The sequence below is a fragment of the Vespa mandarinia genome, chromosome 9 (genome assembly GCF_050613455.1).
Source record: "Vespa mandarinia isolate Hongniang chromosome 9, ASM5061345v1, whole genome shotgun sequence".
In the NCBI taxonomy this organism is placed as follows: domain Eukaryota; kingdom Metazoa; phylum Arthropoda; class Insecta; order Hymenoptera; family Vespidae; genus Vespa; species Vespa mandarinia.
Window position 1 is genome coordinate 8350001 of NC_140818.1, and position 22438 is coordinate 8372438.

General features: G+C 30.0%; 5 protein-coding genes across 12 annotated transcripts in view; all 5 read right to left on the minus strand.

Moving 5' to 3' along the window:
- Positions 1 to 2289, minus strand: part of RhoBTB (Rho-related BTB domain containing) — a 25606-nt gene extending 23317 nt beyond the window's left edge. For 4 of the 8 annotated variants that reach the window (XM_035862621.2, XM_035862618.2, XM_035862616.2 and 1 more), the window contains exon 1: positions 1504 to 2287. The gene's annotated coding sequence lies outside the window, so the exon portion shown is untranslated. Of the gene's footprint in view, positions 1 to 1503 lie in introns of all 8 variants that reach the window. The other 4 variants (XM_035862620.2, XM_035862619.2, XM_035862622.2 and 1 more) reach the window with 3 other exon arrangements.
- Positions 2290 to 7071: 4782 nt separating this feature from the next.
- On the minus strand, positions 7072 to 12273 carry LOC118440049 (alpha-tocopherol transfer protein-like). Its single transcript, XM_035862525.2, has 7 exons — positions 11967 to 12273; positions 9922 to 10063; positions 9436 to 9595; positions 8880 to 9060; positions 8177 to 8362; positions 7561 to 7666; positions 7072 to 7306 (listed from the first exon to the last, which is right to left on the minus strand). The coding sequence occupies exons 2-7, from the start codon at positions 10058 to 10060 to the stop codon at positions 7143 to 7145; spliced, it is 936 nt and encodes a 311-aa protein (XP_035718418.1). The 5' UTR covers positions 10061 to 10063; positions 11967 to 12273; the 3' UTR covers positions 7072 to 7142.
- LOC118440082 (uncharacterized) lies at positions 11481 to 22320 on the minus strand. The gene is made up of 5 exons (XM_085659441.1): positions 22299 to 22320; positions 21849 to 22198; positions 21167 to 21470; positions 11967 to 12040; positions 11481 to 11492 (listed from the first exon to the last, which is right to left on the minus strand). The coding sequence occupies exons 1-5, from the start codon at positions 22318 to 22320 to the stop codon at positions 11481 to 11483; spliced, it is 762 nt and encodes a 253-aa protein (XP_085515567.1).
- LOC118440050 (uncharacterized) lies at positions 13167 to 15217 on the minus strand. Its single transcript, XM_085659231.1, has 7 exons — positions 15063 to 15217; positions 14710 to 14862; positions 14513 to 14629; positions 14284 to 14364; positions 14124 to 14189; positions 13483 to 13887; positions 13167 to 13242 (listed from the first exon to the last, which is right to left on the minus strand). The coding sequence occupies exons 1-7, from the start codon at positions 15131 to 15133 to the stop codon at positions 13167 to 13169; spliced, it is 969 nt and encodes a 322-aa protein (XP_085515357.1). The 5' UTR covers positions 15134 to 15217.
- On the minus strand, positions 16215 to 17182 carry LOC118439849 (uncharacterized). The gene is made up of 3 exons (XM_035862052.2): positions 17103 to 17182; positions 16635 to 16928; positions 16215 to 16507 (listed from the first exon to the last, which is right to left on the minus strand). Exons 1-3 carry the CDS (start codon positions 17180 to 17182, stop codon positions 16225 to 16227), a joined length of 657 nt encoding a protein of 218 aa, XP_035717945.2. The 3' UTR covers positions 16215 to 16224.
- Positions 22321 to 22438: the final 118 nt, after the last annotated feature.

Genomic DNA, 22438 nt, shown 5'->3' on the forward strand with positions numbered 1-22438 from the left:
TTGTGCATTGATTATAAATTTCGTCAGAAAGAAAGAAAGAGAGAGAGAGAGAGAGAGAGAGAGAGAGACAGATAAACGAAGTTAGAGCTAACACTATTGTGTACTACGTGACTGGTACTTGAAACTACACGCGCGTATTTAACTTCAATTCTTTTCTACGTACATACGCACATACAAACATATACACGTTTATGTCATTAATGTTGTCACGCGGGTTGCAATGTATCATCAATGCACAAAACGTTTCGTTCATACATGTGCACTCTTTCTCTCTCTCTCTCTCATATTTACATTTACTCACTCACTCATCCGTTCACTCTTTATGAATAATCTAAAAGAAAAAAATGTTTCGAATTTTCTAATCCTCTAAATATTATTTCATCTCGATATTACTCTCTCTCTCTCTCTCTCTCTCTCTCTCTTTCTCCTCTATTTACACTCGGTCATTCATTCATTCACTTATTATTTATGAATAATCTAAAAGAAAAAAATGTTAATTTTTCTAATACTCAATATTACTCTTTCTCTCTCTCTCTCTCTCTCTCTTTCTTCCTCTCTTTCTTTCTCTCGTTCTTTCGATACACCCTAAGTACATATAACACATAAAATTGGATGATGTCTCGGACGGACGTACTTACATATAAGTAAATGGGGGAGAGGAGAGAAGGGATGGAAAGAGGGGGTCAAAGGGAGAAGAAAAGCAATGACGACGATCGTGGAGTCTCGTCGTGAGTGTCGGGTCGACGTTCGTCCGTTCGACCTCGAAACAAAATACGTTCGTTCATTCGTCCTACCCCAATATAAAAAATGATGATCATATCACAATATTTCTCCCGTCAAAATTTTTCTTTTTTTCCTTCGTTATCTCCATCGTTCTCACTCCCTCTTTCCCATCCCCTCCCCAATTTCCCAACGTTCTCTCTCGTTCATCTCCTCTCGTGCGTCTTAATCTTTGTGATTTAAGATAAAGAAGAAGAAAAAAAAAGAAAAGAACAACACGAGATTTAGAGTTTCGATTGGAAGAAAACATCACGTTGGTCACCGAGCTCAATTGGCTTGCGTGCTTGTATCGTATTATCAATCAATCTCTTTTAATGCGGCACTTGCCCTGTCGCGGGACCTTTCTCATTCTTTCTTTCTTTCTTTCTTTCTTTCTTTCTTTTTTTCTTCTTTTATTTTCTTTTCTTTTCACCCTTTTTCTTTTTCGACTTTTATCTTACACACATAAGGTCTGAAGAACAAAAGTTTTAAACAGCCTGGAAATCGTTTTGAAAATATGTATAATTAAAAATGGGATCGATTCATCGCAAACGTCATTCCGATCGATTCGTAACATTGCGAGCTTTTGCGAAATATAAAATTAATATAATAAAAACGATAATGTATGTACGTAACGTACGTATGTATGCATGGATGTATATATGTACGTATGGATATGTATGTATATGTCTCGTTAAATTTCAAACGATCATGCTTGGTAAAAGTTTATTCGCTAAGGCTTACCCGTTCTCGAAGAAAGATCTTCTCGGTTAATAAATATAAACTTCCAACTTAGTTTCTCCAATATTCTTCTTCCTTCTTCTTATCTCACAGAGAGTGAAAGAGAAAGAGAGAGAGAGAGAGAGAGAGAGACAGAGAGAGAGAGAGAGAAAGAGAGAAAGAGAGAGGCTCCAACGTGTTTCCTTTTTTCTTTTAGCGAATATAATAATAACAATAATAATAATAATAATAATAATAATAAAAATAAAACGTCGAATGGATATATACCGAACAGCTCGATTGCAAACACACAAGAGTAGAAAGAATTGTTTTATCGGTCTATTCGTTTAAACCGTTTGTCTCTCCTATTGTCTCTCTCTCTTTCTCTCTCTCTCTCTCTCTTTCTCTCTCTCTCTGTCTCTCTCTATCCGTCTGTTCGTTTCTCGTGTCAAGGACACGATAAAAGCCACGATTCTCGTTAAAAAGGCAAGTTACGTTCAGCCACCTTATCAGCAGGCCACCTTCCTTTTTTCCTTGCTTCTTTCTTTCGTCTTTAGTACCAATAGCCAATCGAAGTCTTGCACTATGATCGTTGCGAGTAGCTGTAATGGTAGTGATAGCAAAGATGATATTGCTGGTGCTGCTGTTGCTGGTGCTCCTTGTCGATGAAGAAAAAGATGAAGGAGAGTCCCGACGGCGTCATATCGACGCACGTGTGCGTCGTCGTTCGGAGAATGCACTGTCGCACTCTGGGAGAGAGAACGAAACGACGACGTCGCGTTGTGTTGTCGGTGTAGACTCGACGAATAGAAAGAGAGAGAGAGAGAGAGAAAGAGAACGTACGCACGCGCGCGCGCGCTTCTGCCTACGTGCACGTATGTACTGATAAGATTAGGGTAGGGGATGAAAGAGGTTAGAAAAAGAATTTTTACTCGGTGAAGCTAATTCATTCTTTTGTTTTATATCGTCAAAATTTTGTGAAAAATGAAGAAAATGACAGAGAGACAGAGAGAGAGAGAGAGAGAGAAAGAGAGAGAGAGACAGAAAGACAAATCGAGAAGAATAAAATGACGAAGCAAAAAGAAGGATAGACAAATCGACATTACTTGTGTACGTGTCTCCGTTTTCTGTACCTCTCACCCCGCCCCATCCCCTCCCCGCAATTGCAAAGTGAGAAGAGAGTGAGAGTGAGAGAATGACTTTAAGTGAGAAAAAGAGAGGGAAGAAGAGAGAGACAGAGAGAGAGAGAGAGAGAGAGAGAGCCAATAGGCTTCTCTCTCTCTCTCTCTCTGTCTTTCTCTCCGCGAGTACCCGGCTAACTGAACTGCCACTGAATGAACTCGATCTGACCCCTACACTCTCCTCTCTACTACCACGAACCGCAACGAAACTGTCTTCTCTCTAAACGCCCCTCCTCTTCTATCTCTCCTCCTTCTCTCCTCTCCTCTCCTCTCTTCTTTCTTCTTCCCTTCTTTTTTCTTCTCCTTTCTTCCCTTTTCTCCTCCTTTCTTCTCCCCTTTTTACCCTCGATCTGCTGACGACGATCTCTCGAAGGCGACGCACCGTATATATCCCTCTCTCTCTTTCTCTCTCTCTCTTTTTTTCTCTCTCTCTTTGTCTATTTCTCTCGTATGGATAATGAAAATTGGCTGATAGCCAGATATCAAAGTACACATTTTATATTAAGATTTTGTTTAACAGAGGTAAATTTTTTTTCATACAATCGAACGAATATGTCTCGTTGATTTGTTCCAAATGTCGCTTCGATTGTTTTTAATTCTTTTCCTCTTTTTCTTTTTCTTTTTCTTTTTCTTTTTCTTTTTCTTTTTCGCCGATCGTAATTCGAAAGTTATATCGAAATAATCAAATATTTTACTCGAATTAGAATATAGACATATGATGAAAAGCTCTCTTTCTCTCTCTCTCTCTCTCTCTCTCTCTCTCTTTCTCCCTCTCTCTCTTTATCCTTATCTCTCCCTATATATCTATCTATCTATCTATCTCTTTCTCTCACGTCGAATAGCTTGAACCTTTTCGTCGTCGTCGTTGTCGCCGTTGTCGTCGACGTCGTTCGACGTCGACGTCGACGACGAACATCCCTCCGTCTTCTAGCATGGCGCGCATGCTGAATTCGCTGTGACGTCAGGCGGCGAAAAATCAATCCACCCTGTGCCGCCACCACCGCTACACGGTGCACCAGACTCTCTCTCTCTCTCTCTCTCTTTCTCTCTCTCTCTCTCTCTCTCTCTTTCTATCGCTCGGTCGCTTTCTCTCTATTTGCACCCTACCAATACTAAGAACTTTCAACGAGATGCGGACTCGTTCTTCACCATTATAAACTTGACACACGGATGAAAGCTATAACCAATCGGGACACGAATACCGTTGCCGTCCGAGTTCCATCTTTTTTCTCTCTTCTATACCTATGAACGTGGTGTATACGTGTATTTTTACAGTCAATATATGTGCAGGTAGGTAGATAGATTGGTAGGTTGGTAGGTTGGTAGGTAGAGTTGGTAGGATACAACGTGTATTTACTTTTATTGGGTACAACGTTTAACTTGATTTTCTTCGAATATTTGAAAACTTCATTCTCTTTCTTTATCCTCCTTTTATTAATATTTTCATGTATATGTATATATATATATGTATTTCTTTCTTTCTTTCTTTTTTTCTTTTTTTTTTTTTTTTATAAATATCACAAAGTTTTAATATTAGTTACGCTATATTGTTCATCATTGAATCATTCAAGTCTAATCATTGAGTTAATATATTAAACTAGAATGATCGTGTCTTTTTATACGAACAAACGATTGTTAAGATGTGGAACGTTCAGATGATACCTTTTCAATCGATTAATAGTTAACGCTCATTGACAAGTCATATATGCAATTGACATTTAATATTTAATATCACGAGAGAGAGAGAGAGAGAGAGAGAGAGAGAGAGAGACCTTTGGACTTTGTTGGTCGAATCGTTTTAAAAATTTCTGATAATTATGTTAGCGTGCTTTAGGCGAATATTTATATATATATATATATATATATATATATATATATATATGTATGTTTTACGTGTATTAGTTAAGACCGATCGAGCTTAGTGAAATATTACTTGCATAAAAAATTCCCATTATACCTGCTTCTCTCATTTTCAATAATTCTATCATTTAAATTGCTCGAAAGAGAATTATTTGTTCTTTTGTGTAATAAAAGTTTCGCTAACAAGACCATTTCGCTCTCTCTCCCTCTCTCTCTCTTTTTCTCCCTCTCTTTATCTCTCTAAAAAAATTATATATATATATATATATATATATATATATACATATTTATATGTATGTATGTATGCGTGTACATCTTTTACGTGTTTGAAAATTTATCATGAAATTAATGCCACGGAATAAAACACGACAACAATAACGCTTTGTTAGATAAAACCGAATCCTAGAGAAATGATTGTGCAAATATCGGTCTCTCGCGTGACTCCAACTATTAAAGATAAATGTGTACGATTGGATGGGTCGTCGGTGGTAGTTGTACGATTGTCGTAAATCGACTGTCGAGAAAAATAACCATGGGAATCTAAGTACTATTGTATTTTCAAATGAAACAGAGAAATATCTAGATCATATAACGTACATATATAATATATACATGCGTACATAACGAAATTTTCTATATATATATATATATATATATATATATATATATATATATAATAACATTTAAACGATCTTACCTAAAAGATATCAAGAATTTATCTAACTTTTCTTGACGTGCGTATTATCTCTCTGTTATAATAATTTTAATCAACTACGTTAATGTATATTATACGTATTACATAGGACAAAAATATTCTAAAAATTTGTTTGTTTACGAGAATTTAGATACGTACGTATAGATACGTACGTATCTACGTACATATAGATACGTATTTAGTACGTAACAACGATTTCTTTTGATATTATATGTATATATATATATATATATATATATATATATATATATATATATATGTATACAGTTACACGTATATCCATACAAGATGCCAAGTTATTTACAAAATAAACGAATGTTGCGTAGATAAGATGAAGACGATGAGAAAGAACTAAAATACACATTGAGCTCTATCATCATTGTCAATCTTGATCGTGACACTCAACAGTAACCATCATCCTGTATAACCAGCTAACGTTGTTGTAAAACAATTATAAAATTGTAACGATACATACATACATACATATATATACGTATATATACATATATGTATATATATATATATATGTATGTATATATATATATATATATATGAGTGAAGTATTCTTATATGGTACTATAGAACGAAGTCGGCCATCATTAGGTTATTAAGTTAGTTAAGCGGGGACAAAAGATGTTCACTGGACAGTCGTAAACGTCGTCACAAGTCATAACGCAAAGCTCAACAATTTGGTGTTATCGTTGTTTAACTGATCGTAAAAATAAATTAGTATGTACAATGTATATTATATATGTATATATATATATATATATATATATATATATACATGTATGTATGTATGTATGTTTGTATGTATGTATGTATATATTTTTTCTTTTTTTTTTTTATTATCGTCTGCTAAGAAATTTTGTTTGAATGAATTAATTTAGCTTCAAACATTTCGCAGATAATTTAATCTCCGTTTGTTAAAAAAAAAAAGGAAAAAAAAAAAAAAAAGAAGAAAGAAGAAAGAAAAGGAAAAAAACACGATATCGTTCGATACGATTCATTTCTCATTGTCAATTACTTATAGCTCGTTTTAAAGATAAAAATAAAAGAGAGAAAAATTTCAAAAAAAAAAAAAAAAAAAAAAAAGAAAAAAAAATTTAGAAAATGAAAAGGAATTCTTTTATTACATAAATACGTATGTTATTTATATCTTTGTCTTCTGGAAATCGATAGAAATAAGATTTATATAAGACTTAAAAGCAAAACAATCGATTATCGAAGTTTGAAATTTAATGAATGACAATGAATGAAATCCTTACAATTCCCTTCAATTGGTGTTAACTTGAATGAAAATGAAAACTGTGTGAATATGTAGATTAGTGAGTTTTTAAACTTAGGAAATATGTATTGGTGGCGCTATCTTCGGGCAAATACGGCATAACATTAAGGTATAATAAAAAGTCGATAAAAGAATTAATAATAATTTGTTAAAAATTTTGTTGAATGATAAAAAGATTAGGTGATAAAACGAAAAAATTAATGAGGGAAAAAATTATGTAATAACGTTCGACGATCGCAAGAATTAAATAAAAAAAAAAAAAAAAAAAAAAAAAAAAAAAAAAAAAAAAAAAAACAAAAAATTTTTAAACATTTTATATAAGTACATAGCGTTTATATAATATTTTTCTATATAAATACCGAGATCACGGTTGAAAATATTTACTCGTAATTTATAATAATATATATTATTATTGTTTTACACACACGCATACATACAAGTACGCACACGCACACATACATACATATACATACATACATATCTACATATATATATATATGCATATCTGTGTATATGTATATATATATGTATATATATATATATATATATATATATATATATATATATTATTATTATGTTTTATTGTCATGAGTATCTTCTCGTCTCATCATTGAATATTTTAATCAATATTTAGTTTTCTAAAAGAACCTTGAACGCCATCGAGTTCCAAGAAAAGACCGGAAGGTTTCGTTCCTGGCAAACGAACGCTCTCGTTCGTACGACTGAGTTTCTCCTCTTTCAAGTACCAATCTCTGTTTCTCTCAATTTTCTTCCTCCACGCATCTGCAATCGAGCAAATCTCGTTTATACTACAAACACTAATTTACATTTCTCTACTCATCTCGTGACGTTTACATTAACGTTTAAGTTTATATTCCTTCTAATTAAAATTCGTTAATTACAAATTCACATCAAGTAATATTATTATAAATATAGATAGGTATATATATATATATATTGTAAGGATATATAAAAGGAAAAAAGATCCAAAAAAAAAAGAAAAAAAAAAAAATAAAGAAAAATAAAAAAGAGAGAACCATTTAGTACGGCGAAGGTACCAGCTTTGCCTCCCCATTCGTTCGGTAATATTTCTTTATCCATATATGAATATAATTCTTCTCCACCTCCCGTGTGTATGCGAAACTGTAATAAAAAATTATTGTATCATTTCATTTCTTAATTTAAATGATTGTCACAATTTTTGTAATTGCAATTACAACTTTTTTATTTTTTTATTTTTCTTTTTATTTTTTTTGAAATTCAACTTCATTCTCAAAAAGTAGCAATTTTGATATTACGATATAAATACCATGAACGTCATCAAATTTGTTTTCGTTTTTAATAAATGCAATGATTTAAAGATCACGATATGAAATATTTAAGAAATTATTAAATTCAATTTCTTTTCTAGATATTTGACAATTTAACAATTACGATAGAAATACTTAAAGATCATCGAATTTTATTTATTCTCAATAATCTTAACAATTGAAAAAAAAAATATATATATATATATATATAAGAAATATTTAAAAATAATAAAATTTAATTTGTAAGAAACAGACAGAGAGAGAGAGAGAGAGAGAGAGAGAAAAAGAGAGAGAGAGAGAGAGAGAGAGAGAGAGAGAGAGAGAGAGAGAGAGAGAGTTATACCTTGTCCACTAATTTTTCTTTGAGAAGTGGATAAAACAAATTAAGTATATTGCTGATTAAATTTGGTGCGTGTAAAAAATGAACTCTGTAAAGTCGCATAGGCATACTATCTTGTATTGCCAACATTGCTCGTCTCACTATTGTTTGCGTTGGACTGCATTTAGCAAGGTGTGCTGCTGTAAATCCCTAAAAGTTATAATTATCTACATTTTCATATTCGTTATCTCTTTTATTTTAACCAACATCATTATACGAAATTTAAGTCAAAGAAATTTATTTACATATGAGAAAGATCTATTAGATATTCTCTTGCCGTATTTGATCATCTTTTAAGATATTTAGTAATGATTAACCCATACGTAAGTAGTTAAACATAATTTTTTTTTCCTTCTTTTTAAATTATATATACATATATATATTTCTTAAAAGAGTGGGCCAAAAGTAGTTCCTAAATGATATTTAAAATCAATCACTTTTTTCTCTTTTTTTTTTTTTTTTTTTTTTTTTTTTTTTTTAGATTTGTTAAACTTTACGAAATTTTAGAAACTCGAAAAAAGAAAGATTAGCTTAAAAAGTCTTTAAAAATTGATAATTGGTTAATAAAATTATTTAGGAACTTTTGTTTCATATTTAATTGACAAAGATAAAATTTTATTCGTCCATGTAATTTTCTTCCTTTTTTTATCAGTCTTGATATACATACCTCGAGATCTATGATCATGATATTAGATAAAGAAGGTTCTTCTATTAAACGAATATCTTGTACCATTAAAATTCTTCTTGATATCGCTTGAATTGAAAATTTGTCTATATCCGTATCGTTTAATCTTAAAATTGTAACTCTGTATCCTTCGCCAGTGAGAGATGGTAATACAAAATATTGTCTGTCGGAGGAATATAAAATGAAATAACATGATTAATATACTTCGAAAGAAAATTTACATCTAATATACATTTAAAATTAGTTAATACATTGGAACGAGTCATCCTGTAATTTGTCGTGAAAATAAAAATTACCTGACACAAGTAATCTTATCTATTGTTAAAATCATGACAGCTTGAATAATTATACATATATCTCGTAAGAATATTAATTTGTAAAGGTAATTAATAACAAATAATATCTAATTATACTTGAATGTGTTTTGTATCATGATAATCATTATGGTCATTTATTATTACTATTACTATTATTATTATTATTTTTTTTATTTATTCAAAAAAGAGAAAAATATTGTTTCGAAATATATAATACTTACATGGCATCGCAGCAATTTTGAATTTCTTGTGAAAATGGATCGCGAGTGGCAAATAATTCTGGCAGAGCTGTGCGAACGCTAAAATATCTTTCGAGAATGAGTTTGCAACGTTCGACGCTATTTTTGCAACCAAAAAGAAAATTTTCTAACCTGTTATCGTCTGGAATATGTAAAATTAAAATTAACCAAAGTAATATATTTTATTTGAAAATATTATGCCAGTCGGCTTTGAATTGTTTATCAAAATTATTTCGTTATAATACATTTCGTTATGATATAACACACAGATTATTTTCTTTTATGTAATTTTAAAATTGACGAACAATATCTCTTTGTTTCTTTTTAATATCTGAAACGTCTTGATAAACTTTCATCGCTAACGAATTAATATACGATTTTTATATGAAAAAAAAAAAAAAAAAAAGAAAAAAAAAATAGAAAAAAAAGAAAAGCACATGTGATATTATTTTTTAATCAATTATTTACCCATATGATTTGGCAAATGCAATTGTTTCGAAAGCCATTCTCGAATCGCAATGATATCTCTCTTCCTCATTTCTGGATCCGGAGGAATTTCCTCATTAATTCGTCTTTGTTGTTCCACGGTTGGTGGTAATAATGTCATTCTCTAAAACAATGTAAAATTGCGATATCATCATCATAAAAATTGAAAAGTCGGGAAAACGAAGAGGAAAGCTATTAAATCTTAAAACTTACGATATCGTATGTTTCTTCATAATAATAATAATAATAATAATAATAATAATAATAATAATAATAATAATAATAATAATAATAATAATAATAATAATAATAATAATAATAATAATAATAATAATAATAATAATAATAATAATAATAATAATAATAATAATAATAATAATAATAATGTGCGCGCGTTCGTTGACGTAAAAAATAAAGAAATAAAAAAGAGAATTTCAAATCTCAAATATTTATCATTGATAGAATCTTTACGTATTTACGTTTTATGAAGAGAGAAAATATGGATAAACGTGTTGTTGTTTAAGAATTTACATTGTTCGATCTTTGTACCTGTTTTCTTTTTTTTTTTTCTTTTTTTCATTAAAAAAAGGTCTTAATAAAGAATGTTGACAAAAATAAATCAACTTGGGTATAAAGAAGGAAGAAAGAGAGAAAGAGAGAGAGAGAGGGGGGGAATGTTTTTCCCTTTTTTTTTTTTTTTTCTTTTTTTCTTTTACTTTATGCAGAATGATTAGCGAGACTCGTACATGGTTTGCTTACCTCATCCGTTACGTTACAAAGTATATTTACATAAAAATATCGAACGGCAAAAGTGAAATTACTTATCGAATGATGAGCCTCGTATTTGAGGAGAAGTGTCGCGAATACGAAAAAGTATCGAAGGCGTGTTCCGAATTCGATCAGTGTCATGATTTCATTTGTTCTTTCATGAATTTATTTCATGAACTTATTTCTTTCTTTCTTTTTTCCTTTTCTTTTTTTTTTCTTTTTTTTTTCTTTTAGGGCAACTACGAATTTAGAAGATTAAGATTTATCATAAAAAAAAAAAAAGAAAAAAAAGAGAGAGAGAGAGAGAGAGAGAGAAAATCTGATCTACTTTGAACGTTATTTTACTTGTATCGTATATATTGATTATTTTTTTTTTTTTTTTTTTTTTTTTTTTAATTTTTACATCAATGCAATACTTATGCGCTTCTTTATCGTATCCAATCAAATATGTTCCGATAAATGTTTCGTTTGTTTTAATTGAAAATTAACGATTACTATTATATTGCAAGATTCGTTATATAGAAACTATCAATTGTTTTTCCACGTGGCAAAGAAAGTACTTTTCACTTAAGAGAGAAAAAAAAAATAGTATTGGAATAAACGTGACCGTAATACAAATTAAATCAATACGAAAAAATTCGTCCAACATTTCAATAGTCGAACTTTCACGCGCGTGCCTGTTTAAATATTAATTTCGTTTGCGTTTTATCGAACTCGATATTACATAGCGAGTTTGTTAACAAATTTTATTATCAAAAATTCATCGAAATTTTTTATTCTCCGATCTAATAATCCATAATAATTATATTTTATTAACATTGTATAAAATTCATTGAAAAAGAAAAGAAAAAGAAGAAGAAAAACACACAGACGCACATATACAAGATAAGAACGAATAGAAAGGATCGAATAAAAGTATCATCGAATTTCCATTTCAAATCAATAAATATATATAAAATAAATAAATGATAAAAAACGATTGAGTTAATAATTACCAAATTTATTTTAATCGCATTTAAATGACATACAAAAAATTATTTATATCTATTGGAAAACTAAATTTTCGTTAAATTAAAAATAATATATATATATATATATATATATATACGTATATTATTTTCAAATTATAATATATCAATATATAAAATAGATATATAAATAAGATAATATAAAATATCGAAGAAATATTTTCGAACGTGCCATTATATAAAATATTGCCTCGTATAAAAAAAAAGAAGAAAAAAAAAACGATTACTCACTTGTTCTTGTTGTTGTTGGTTTCTTTTCTTTTTTTTTTTTCTTTTTTTTTTTTTTTCTTTTTTTTTCCTTTTTTCTTTCCCAATATTATTAGAGGACAAAATCGTTATGTGGAACTAATTAAATCGATCTCCTTAAATCGGATTACTTGTGAAGATAACGAAACACGTAGATAATAAGTCGGAGTAGAATGTCGCTGTGGTCTCGACCGTATGTTACTTGCTTACCACATCAAACTACCTACGAGTTATGTACGAGAGAAACATTTCTATATACTTCGAAGAGGACACGGTTCCTCTCGTACAAACTTAAAGTCCCTCACCCACTCCTCCTCCTCTTCCTCCTCCTTCTCCTCCTCCTCATCCTCCTTCTCCTCTTTTTTCTCCTCTCCACTATCCATGATAGGAGGTAAAAACGAGACTCACGTATTTACGAGTACGACATCAGCTGATACATGGGTGGTCTTTACTACATACATACATACATACATACATACATACATACATACATACGTACATATATACATACATACGTGCATTCGTGCATACATACTGATGTACGTACATATATAAATGTACAATGGAAACAGTATAACGTTGGAAAAAGTATGGCGCGGACTGTATTCGAACGTTTTCACAACGGCATCGTAACACCTTCGATTTCGTGACTGGATTTCCCCAAGTAGATATTTTTATTCTTAGCAATAAACTAATTCTTAACTTGTTCTTGAGAGAGAGAGAGAGAGAGAGAGAGAGAGAGAGAGAGAGAGAGAGAGAGAGAGAGAGAGAGAGAGAGAGAGAGAGACCACGTAAAAGGAAGAAAGTTAAGAAGACACACAATAGACATTTTATTCTAGCAATAAACTAAATTTTTAACTTATTTTAAAAAGAAAGAGAGAGAGAGAGAGAGAGAGAAAGAGAATAAAGTAAATTGAAAAAATTGAAGAAAACGCACGTAGACATTGAAGTTATAGGGGGAAAGTGATCTAACAGTAACCTTCTCCTTTTTAAATGAGTATTACCTAAATCAATAAGTTATATACGTATCTTTCTATTGGCTTAGAATTTCAAATAGATTCCAATGGTAATTTTAATTCTTAGACAACGTGATTAATTAACTAATTTACGTGGGTTATACTAGTTGGTAGTACCACCATATATATATTATACCATACATTTGTACGATTATATTGTAATACGTAATTAATGTCTTAAATCGTTCGGTAAATTTTGATGTTGCGATCTATAATCTTTATCTTTCAAACATATGTAATTACAGCTATTAATTTATACGTTTGTTAAAATCAAAAGAAATATATGTACGTATGTTTGTATGTATGTGTGTATGTACGTATATATGTATGTAGTTACATGAATCCTGGTCAAGGGAAACTTCGTCATTGCATTCGTTGACTTGAAAAAAAAAAAAAAAAGAAAAAAATAAGAAAAAAGAAATGAAAGGACACAAAGAGATATATCAATGACACTACATAAAATATATATTATTATCTATTATTACAAATAATTTCGTCGTCCCTTTAGTTTCCTCGGAAAATATCGTTTTCTCTTGAAATTAGCTGGTATTTGTTTGTAATATTGCGTGTAATCCTTCCAAATATTAGGCACATTAGATATGTTAGTCATATTAGGTATATTAGGTATATTAGATATGTTAGGTATGTTAAGTACGTTAGGTAGGTTATTTTTAAATACTTTCGGTATATTAGATATGTATGGTATATTATTTATATTAGGTATATTATTTATATTAGATATTGGCATTTGTTGACACGGATCAAAGGTCATTGAATAGTAAGATAATCGTATGGGTGATCCATTATAATGTTGTTGTTGTTGTCCTTGACAGTTCAAATTTGGACAGGAACAATTATGGATGGTCACATCAAATGTAGGTACATTTTCACTAAAAAAGGAAAAAGAAAAAAAAGAAAAAAAAAATAGAAAAGAAAAACGACTTCAAATTTTTAAAAGAAAAAAAAAATATATCCATATGTAATATATTAAATAATTGACACACACATACGCACACATGCATGCGCAGATACAGAGATGTACATATATATATATATATATATATATATATATATATATATATATATATATATATATCTTTTCTTTACGAATGTAAAAATAACTTACTTAGTTTTCGCACACTCACACCGATTTTTTACACGACAACAAACCTTGCATGGTAGAATTGGCATCCTGGAATAATAATTACAAGATTATTTTCAAAGAAAGAAAAATAAGAAAAGGAAAAAAGAAACGCGCACATCGGTATTATTCTAATATTACATACCCATTTATTGCATATCCATTATTATTTGTGTGTAAATACGGAAATGACACGGAATTCAAGAAATTCGGTTTCACGGGTTTTCTTTGTGAAGGAGGAAGCAAAAGGAAAAAAAAAATCACATTAAAGAGTCCAATTTTGTGAATGCAATTCTTTCTGTTCTTTTTCTTCCTTTCTTTTTTTTTTTTCTCCTCAAAACGAAAAAAGAAAAAAAAAAGAGAAACAAACTTACGAATTCGATGCCAAACGATGAGAATTGATTAATTTCTTTCTAATTTTTCTTTTGACATCCATACAATGCGTTACTTCTTTTTTTTCTTGTGATTTATTTTTACGACACTTGGTGGAGCTTTTGTTGATAATAAAAGACATTACATATCATCTATCATCGGACGAATGATTTCATGATCATTTGAAATAATTCCTTACTGTATTACACATGCGTCCACGTTAGAAGGCTTTCGTAAAACGTGATTATTGTTGCATTGTATCGTATTGATAGGTCCACGATCTTTGCTACATTGTGTACAATTCGTACCAAATAGTTCATCAAATTTTTTACGAGAGTATTTATCTTTGGTTCTAATCAATGGGTGAGAAAGGAAAAATTTATAATAATAAATCCATTAGATAATTATTATTAATTAACGTTTCATTCTCGATTCATTAGATTATCGTATATATATCGTACGTAATTAAATAAATAAATATTACTTTATTTTATCTACCAACGTATACATGTTTAATTAGATTTAAACATTGATTAACAAGGTTAAGCTTACAGTTCAATAGCGATGGCACACCAGAGACAAGCGAGACAGGCACAACTACAAAGTGCAAAGATCTCCAGCATCTCGAGAGAGAATCGTTATTATTTGAAAAACAAAACCGATTGTTTGTTTAACGCAACCGATGTTGCGTCTACGTTTGCTAAGTTACAAAGAATTTCGTTTCCATTTTGGAATCTTTTTGATTTACGAGAGTGTCTTTTTTTTTCTTTTTCTTCCTTTTTTTCTCTTTCTCTCTCTCTCTCTCTCTCTCTTCTTTCTAGCCCTCTTGCGATTAACGCGAGAAATTTTATCGTTCATAACGGATTCGTTTCTACGATCGGAATCTAAAATATGTGTGAAAGGTGTGTTGTTGTATCATCGACGAAAGAAGATTATTAATGTTACGATATTGGAAAAAGAGAGAAAAAAAGAGAGAGAGAGAGAATGAGAGAGAGGTGAGTGGGAGGAGGAATGTTTAAAAGGAATTATAAAGAGAATACATAGGAAATAATTAAATTGAACGATATGGTAGATCTCATTACCATTTGCAATACTGCTTGCATCGCTTGTATCTGGTATTTTGTATTATCGACTTGGTACGTATATAATAATGATAATGAACAATTTGAAAAAAATCTCATACCTTTGTAATTACTCTTTTATCTTTCACATATGTATCAGTTATCCAAAGTTCAAAACGATCTCGTTACGACAAGATTCCAGCGAATGTTTCTCGTTTCAAAAGAGAAAGAAAGGTCAAGAATATCGGTACAAAATTTAAAAATTTTTTAACGGAAGATCATCTTACGTACGATTGATTCTTACGGCATACGAATGGGAAAAGATCTATGAGAAAAAGAGGAAGAAAAAAAAAAAAAAGAAGAAAGAAAGAAAAAGAATTTCTGAATCCGTCAAAAATGTTGAGCGAAAGACAAGGAAAGTCTTCTTTTTATTATTTTTATTTATTTATTTATTTATTTATTTATTCCTTTTTATCATTTTCTTTTCTCGGTGTTACTTGTTGACAACAAATTTCATGTAATCGTAAAAAAGGTCACATGTAAAACAAAAAATTCGTCGCTGTATATAATATATATAATTTGATATACAATTTTTATAATATATATATATATATATATATATATATATATGTATGTATACGTAGATATTATTTCTAATGTACCGTAGAACGTGAAATCTTTTCGACTGTCCTAAAGTCATCCTCAAATTTATTTCCAACATCTAAATCAAATTTTTTGTTCTTCTCGATGATATCACGCGCCGGTATAACTGTTACTTTTGCCATAGATATGTCGCCATTGTTGTCAACGAGTTGAACGATCTTTTGTACCGTTGAGAATTCCATTATCACGGTCGATTTAGTATCATTGGTCGTATCAGATATCTCAGAAATTTGTTTTCTAATCGCCGAATCTTTGTTCTTGGTTGATGGTTCGCTAAAAAAAAAGAAAAAAAAAAAAAGAAAAAGAAAAAGAAAAAAAATCGGTCATATTCACATATTAACGACGATGTTATAATAATATCAATTATCACCAATTAATACATTTTTATTAATATAATTACGTAAAAGGATGTATCCTCCTTTCGTCTTTATGCTTTTTGTAATCGGACAAATATCTAAGCTTGCTTGCAGGTTTGGTTTCGTCCAAAATTTTTTTCTTGTATTGTTCATCGGCATTCATAAAATATCTACTGCTGCCAAAAACGTGATTTCTATCGTCTACCTTTGATTGGACAATTTTCTTGGAAACGTGACAACTCGTACAGCTGTTAGATTTTCTTATGTGAGATCTACAAGTTCGTCGAGATGATGGAACCTTTCTGACATCGTAACAACGATGACGTCGATATTGCCACCTATTATATGAATTTTTATTCTATCCATAAGTATTTCTTTTTCTTTTTTTCCTCTTTTTCTTCTTTTTTTTTCTTTTTTTCGTCAAATATTTTGTCTCTTTTTTTTTTTTTTTTTTTTTTTTTTTTTTTTTTTTTTTTTTAGGGATGAACGTAATAATGTTATTAATTTATTACCATAATGCGCACGTGGTCACGGTCGAGCTGAACATAAATAAACAATTTAAAACTGTCAATACTATCAACGGCTCCAACATCATAAATTGTGTTATTTATATTTATTTTTTTTTCAAAAGAAGGGGGAAAAATTAGGAGAGAACATTAATCGATTATGTATAGTTGTATATAAAAGTATACATGTAAAACGTATACGACGTTCGCACGAATTTGGAGATAATTATTTACCCGGATGTCACGTATGGCAAAAACGTGCACATTCATTTGTTAGATAAGAGATACAAATATAAAAATTATACATATATATATGTGTACGTGTGTATATACATATATAGAAATATCAATAACTTCACGATAAAGACGTAGATAACAGCGTGTAATGTCTAACATATCAATTTGTAAATTTTGAAGGAAAAAAGATAAGAATGAAAAATGGAGAACAAACAAAAAAAAAAAAAAGAAAAGAAAGAGTACACGATGGCCCATTTATTATTTAATTTTACACTTACACTTTTTCCTTCATTGACATATGACATTTAAAATCAATTGTTTGAAATATCTCATTGATATGATTCATTGATTCGAACTCATTCGATATAATCTTGAAATTATTTTTCTTATTTAACAAATATGTTAAGTTAAATTTCTTGAATATCACATTATAGGTCATTGCTGAGTTTTAATATATATATATATATATATACATGCATACGTATATCAACATATGTGTGTGTATATGTGTAGAAATCTACAAGGTGGTATTTGGCAAGTGATGAAAAAGAGAAAACGTGAAAGAGAACGACGGGAGGTAATAAATTTGTTTAGGAAGTATTCAAAGATAGACAGATAGATAGAAAGAGAGAGAGAGAGAGAGAGAGAGAGAAAGAGAGAGAGAGAGTTAGAGAGAGAGAGGGAAATATTCGTATCACCATAAATGGTATTTGTGCTGACAGGGGAATAAATTCGATGATCAAAGTGCCTGGATAGGACAAGTAAAGCTTCTCGGTTGGGGTCCTTTAGGGTTTACCAACGTATTATAATTACGTAGAGATTCTGAAGGACAACGTTACAAAGCGACGGTAACCGCAACCGTTGGTTACGATCAACGACATTTTCTTATGTATATATTCTATATATACATATATATATATATATATATATATATATATATATATGTCTGCGGATTATATAATGATGATATTATGAATGATTTCGTCGACGTTAGATCGAACCAATGGCCGAGCAGCATCATCTCTTGCGGTTTTCAATAGCCACCGTTTTCCTTTGGCACAATCAAAATGTGGAAGACCACCCTCTAGGAAAATGTTACCACCTGCTGCGTGTATCTATCTATCGATTTATTTGTTCCATTCGTTACCCTGCCAAGTCATTAACGTTATTAATGAGAACACCCCACCAGATTTCCACGTAAATTTTGTATTATCATTTGAATCCTTAAACGATAAAATTCTGATCTCTGAGAAATCATACGTATATATATATATATATATATATATATATATATATAATATCTCTTATTAATTATGTGAGGTGATAAACGAAAATATGTTTCTCTGTGAACAAAGAAACGACAATTTACGTTTATTATTCACGCTATTTAAATTTTATTTAATATATATTATTTATTATAAATATCCGTATAAATTCTCATGCTAACTTCCTCTTCTACGTTCTATTTCTTATTGTCTATTTCTCTTCCAAATCTTTACGGTTCGATTTGTAGGTAACAAAACGAATTTGTAAATAACAAAGGACAATGGAAGGGCGCATCATGATACGCGCGGCAAATCTACCTGAAGAAAGTATACTTTCTTTACACACACACACACACACACACACACACACACACACACACATATATATATATGTGTTACGAGAAATATTTTTGTAAAATTCATTCTAAATATGACATTTGCAAAAAATTAAGATAATCAAGGTTGAATATATTTTATCAATTTTTTTTTCTTTTCTTCTTTTCTTTCGAAATGAAAAATTTCACAGATCGATAATATTCATAGATCATAAACGAGATAATGACGAAAACGTACGAAGAAATCTTTAGAAAAATATATCTTATACATATAAACGACAGATAAATAGATAGATAATTTTTGCGTTCGAATGATTTTCCTCTCTCTCTCTCTCTCTCTCTCTCTCTCTCTCTCTCTCTCTCTCTCCCTCAACTTTCTATTCTATTCCCGTCCCTCCCACCGCCTCTTCTCTTCCTCAATCTGAAACCCCATCCCAAATGGAGAATTTAAAGATTTGTCGCTGAGTTATGGCGATTCTTCTTTTAAAATGTCCAAAGACGTCTTCTTACTCGAAGAAACTTTTCAAGAACATGTCCCGCGTGTTAGAATATTGCGGTCACTTGTCGTTCCATTCAAGTTTCAACCACAAACGCATTGTTCGCGGTTTTGAACTTCCAAAATTGAAAAGCCGATGTGAAGATTTTCAAGCACCAACAGTTACGATCATACTTGTCATAGTATTTCTCGTGAATCGAGAATGTAACTATTCCGCGTAGCTTCCTAATTTATTAGATTCTATTATGTATTATTGTCGACCTCTTTAAGCGACCACACACCGTGCCAAACTATACCTTTATGAACTCTCTTCTATGCATTCACTCTACGCTATTCTTCTTCTTTTATCCAGCCTCTCTCCCTACCTCCCTATCTCCCTCCCTCCCACTATTTCTTCCTTTCATTCATTCGATTTTCTAATAATCTTGAAGAAGACGACGAGTCTTTTTCCGAATAAAATTCTTTTTTTATATTTCTTCTTTTTTTCTCTCTCTTTCTTCCTCTTCATCTTTCTTTTTTCTTTTTTCTTTCTTTTTTCTTTTTTATCACAAAGAGCACGTGTTCAACGAAAATTTGAAAAATGTATGAACAAATGAATAAAAGGTACAAAATTTATAATTATTTTCGAATGAAAAAATTTATATGGATTTATCTTAATCGACAAAAGAATTACTTTCTTTTTTAGATATTTAAAAAGAAATAAGAAAAAGTATTTTTGTATTTAGAAAATCAAAATTGTTTTTAATTTGAAAATCGTGTAAGGGTTTATAATATCTATAAATGTGGGAAAATGTTAGACGGTAATTACGATGTTGATTTTAAGTACAATAATACGGAAACCTCAAGAGAGAGAGAGAGAGAGAGAGAGAGAGAGAAAGAGAAAGAGATCTTGCGATCATCAATCATTATAAATTGTCATCTTAACGTAGTCGTTATTTACCAAAGAACTATTGATAAGTTAGGACGTTGAAATACCTTCGTGAAGAAATACCTGTAAAAGCGGTAAATGTAAAGGAAAAAAATGTTTCACCCTAACAAAACGATTCGTTCTGGATAATAGAAATTTTCTTACCATGAATGAACGAAAATATGTATGATATATGTAAAATGTGCTGACTCGTGTACTTTTATAAGAATATTCACGCCTGTTCCTATCTCATATTGGTATTGGTGTGCCTGGTGAAATAACTTTTGAACTATGTTACTCGTTCACCATTAATTCATTCATACCAAAAATTGTATTCTTCCTTCTTTTTTTTTTTTTTTTTTTTTTTACTACGTTTCATCGTTCCATCAATGATTCAATAAACAATTTGTGAAAGTTTTAAGAAATTATTTTTTATTGATTTTCTTTGAATATCAGATTATATTATTACATTAAGTTTTTGAAATTAATATATCATATTTACAGAGAGAAAAAGAGAGGGAAGGGGAGAGAGAGAGAGAGAGAGAGAGAGAGAGAGAGAGAGAGAGAAATATTTCATATTTGATTCAGATAAAAAATTAAAATTAAAATTTAGATTGAAATTCAGATTGAAATTCGTAGATAGATTAAATTCATATTTGATTTCATATAGATTTTGAATCGAGATAAGATATATGATTATATTATAGGATAAATTTTTTCATCGATATAATACAAATTAAAAATTAAATCAATTAAAAATATGTAAATATATAAAACTAATATTGACGTAGATCGTGGCGTATTCATCTTGAAAATGTTTCACTTTTTACTTTTCTTTTTCTTGCTTTTCTTTTTCTTCTTCTTTGCTTTACCCTTTGATGATAGTTTTGCTTTTATGATAGAAGGGATGGGTGGCGTAGGTGGTCTTGGTGTTCTAAGTTCCAATTCGATATTTCTTTTAAATTTCTCCATCTTATCCGGTTTCTTTTTGATTTTCAACAAACAAACATTTTCATTGCCATCTGTAATTTGATCGGTATGTACTTCCTGCGATCCAGGAGTACCGTATGAAGGATAAAATGTGAAAGTTCGACATTCGTCGTTAATATTTTTATCGCCTTTGCACGAACCAATCTGTATGAATATTATGAAATATACGGTAAATGCGATTTAATTTCATCATTAATTGTTTCAATAATTATCAATAATTTTTTTATACGTATTCAATTTTTATACATATAAAAAAGAAAACTTGTACGATAGGATCATTAAAAATGATAATATTATTTAGTGTCTTAATTTTCTCAGGTTATTACAGACAATTAGTTTACGTATACATAACAATTATAATAAATCTCAATAATTTGTGATAATTTTTTAAACATATATTTACATTTATGATGAAAATGATAATATTATTTAATATCTCAATTTTTTTTTTTTTTTTTTTAGGTTATTGACATATAATCCAATTACTATGTATATACATACTAACAATGATATATAACAAACCTCGTAAGAAATAGCTTGAGAATTATTTGTTGGGTCTTCTTTATTTATATTACTTTTCGATTGTACACGAAACAAAACTCGATTATTATTGCTAGCATTCAAAACTTTAGGTCCTGATTTACTTGTCGGCCTTTGTATTTCGATAACGTCGCAATCGCACGGTGGATCCCATTGATCTAATCTTTTTTTGGATTTCGATTTATCTTTTTCCATACGTATGATCAATTGATTACCTATCATTTCCGCACCAATTTGTTCGTAATACTTTGAACAAGGATCCTTGATTTTTGTTGTCGATAAACAAGGTGGTGGACATGATGGAACGAGTATTGGTGGACAACAGCAAGGATCTTATACATAAGTATAATGTTATTTAATAATAATAATTTTAATCGAACAATAATTTTTTGTTTTTTTTTTCATTAATCATATCATACATTAAGATCTTACCTGGTTTACAAATTGTTTGCATTTTTCTATTATAACTTGTAAAATTTTGATATAATAAATCAATATCTAATAATTATTTTTAACAATGATAGCCATTTTAGAGGTTAAAAATTATTTTACAATCGATTTATTATACATAT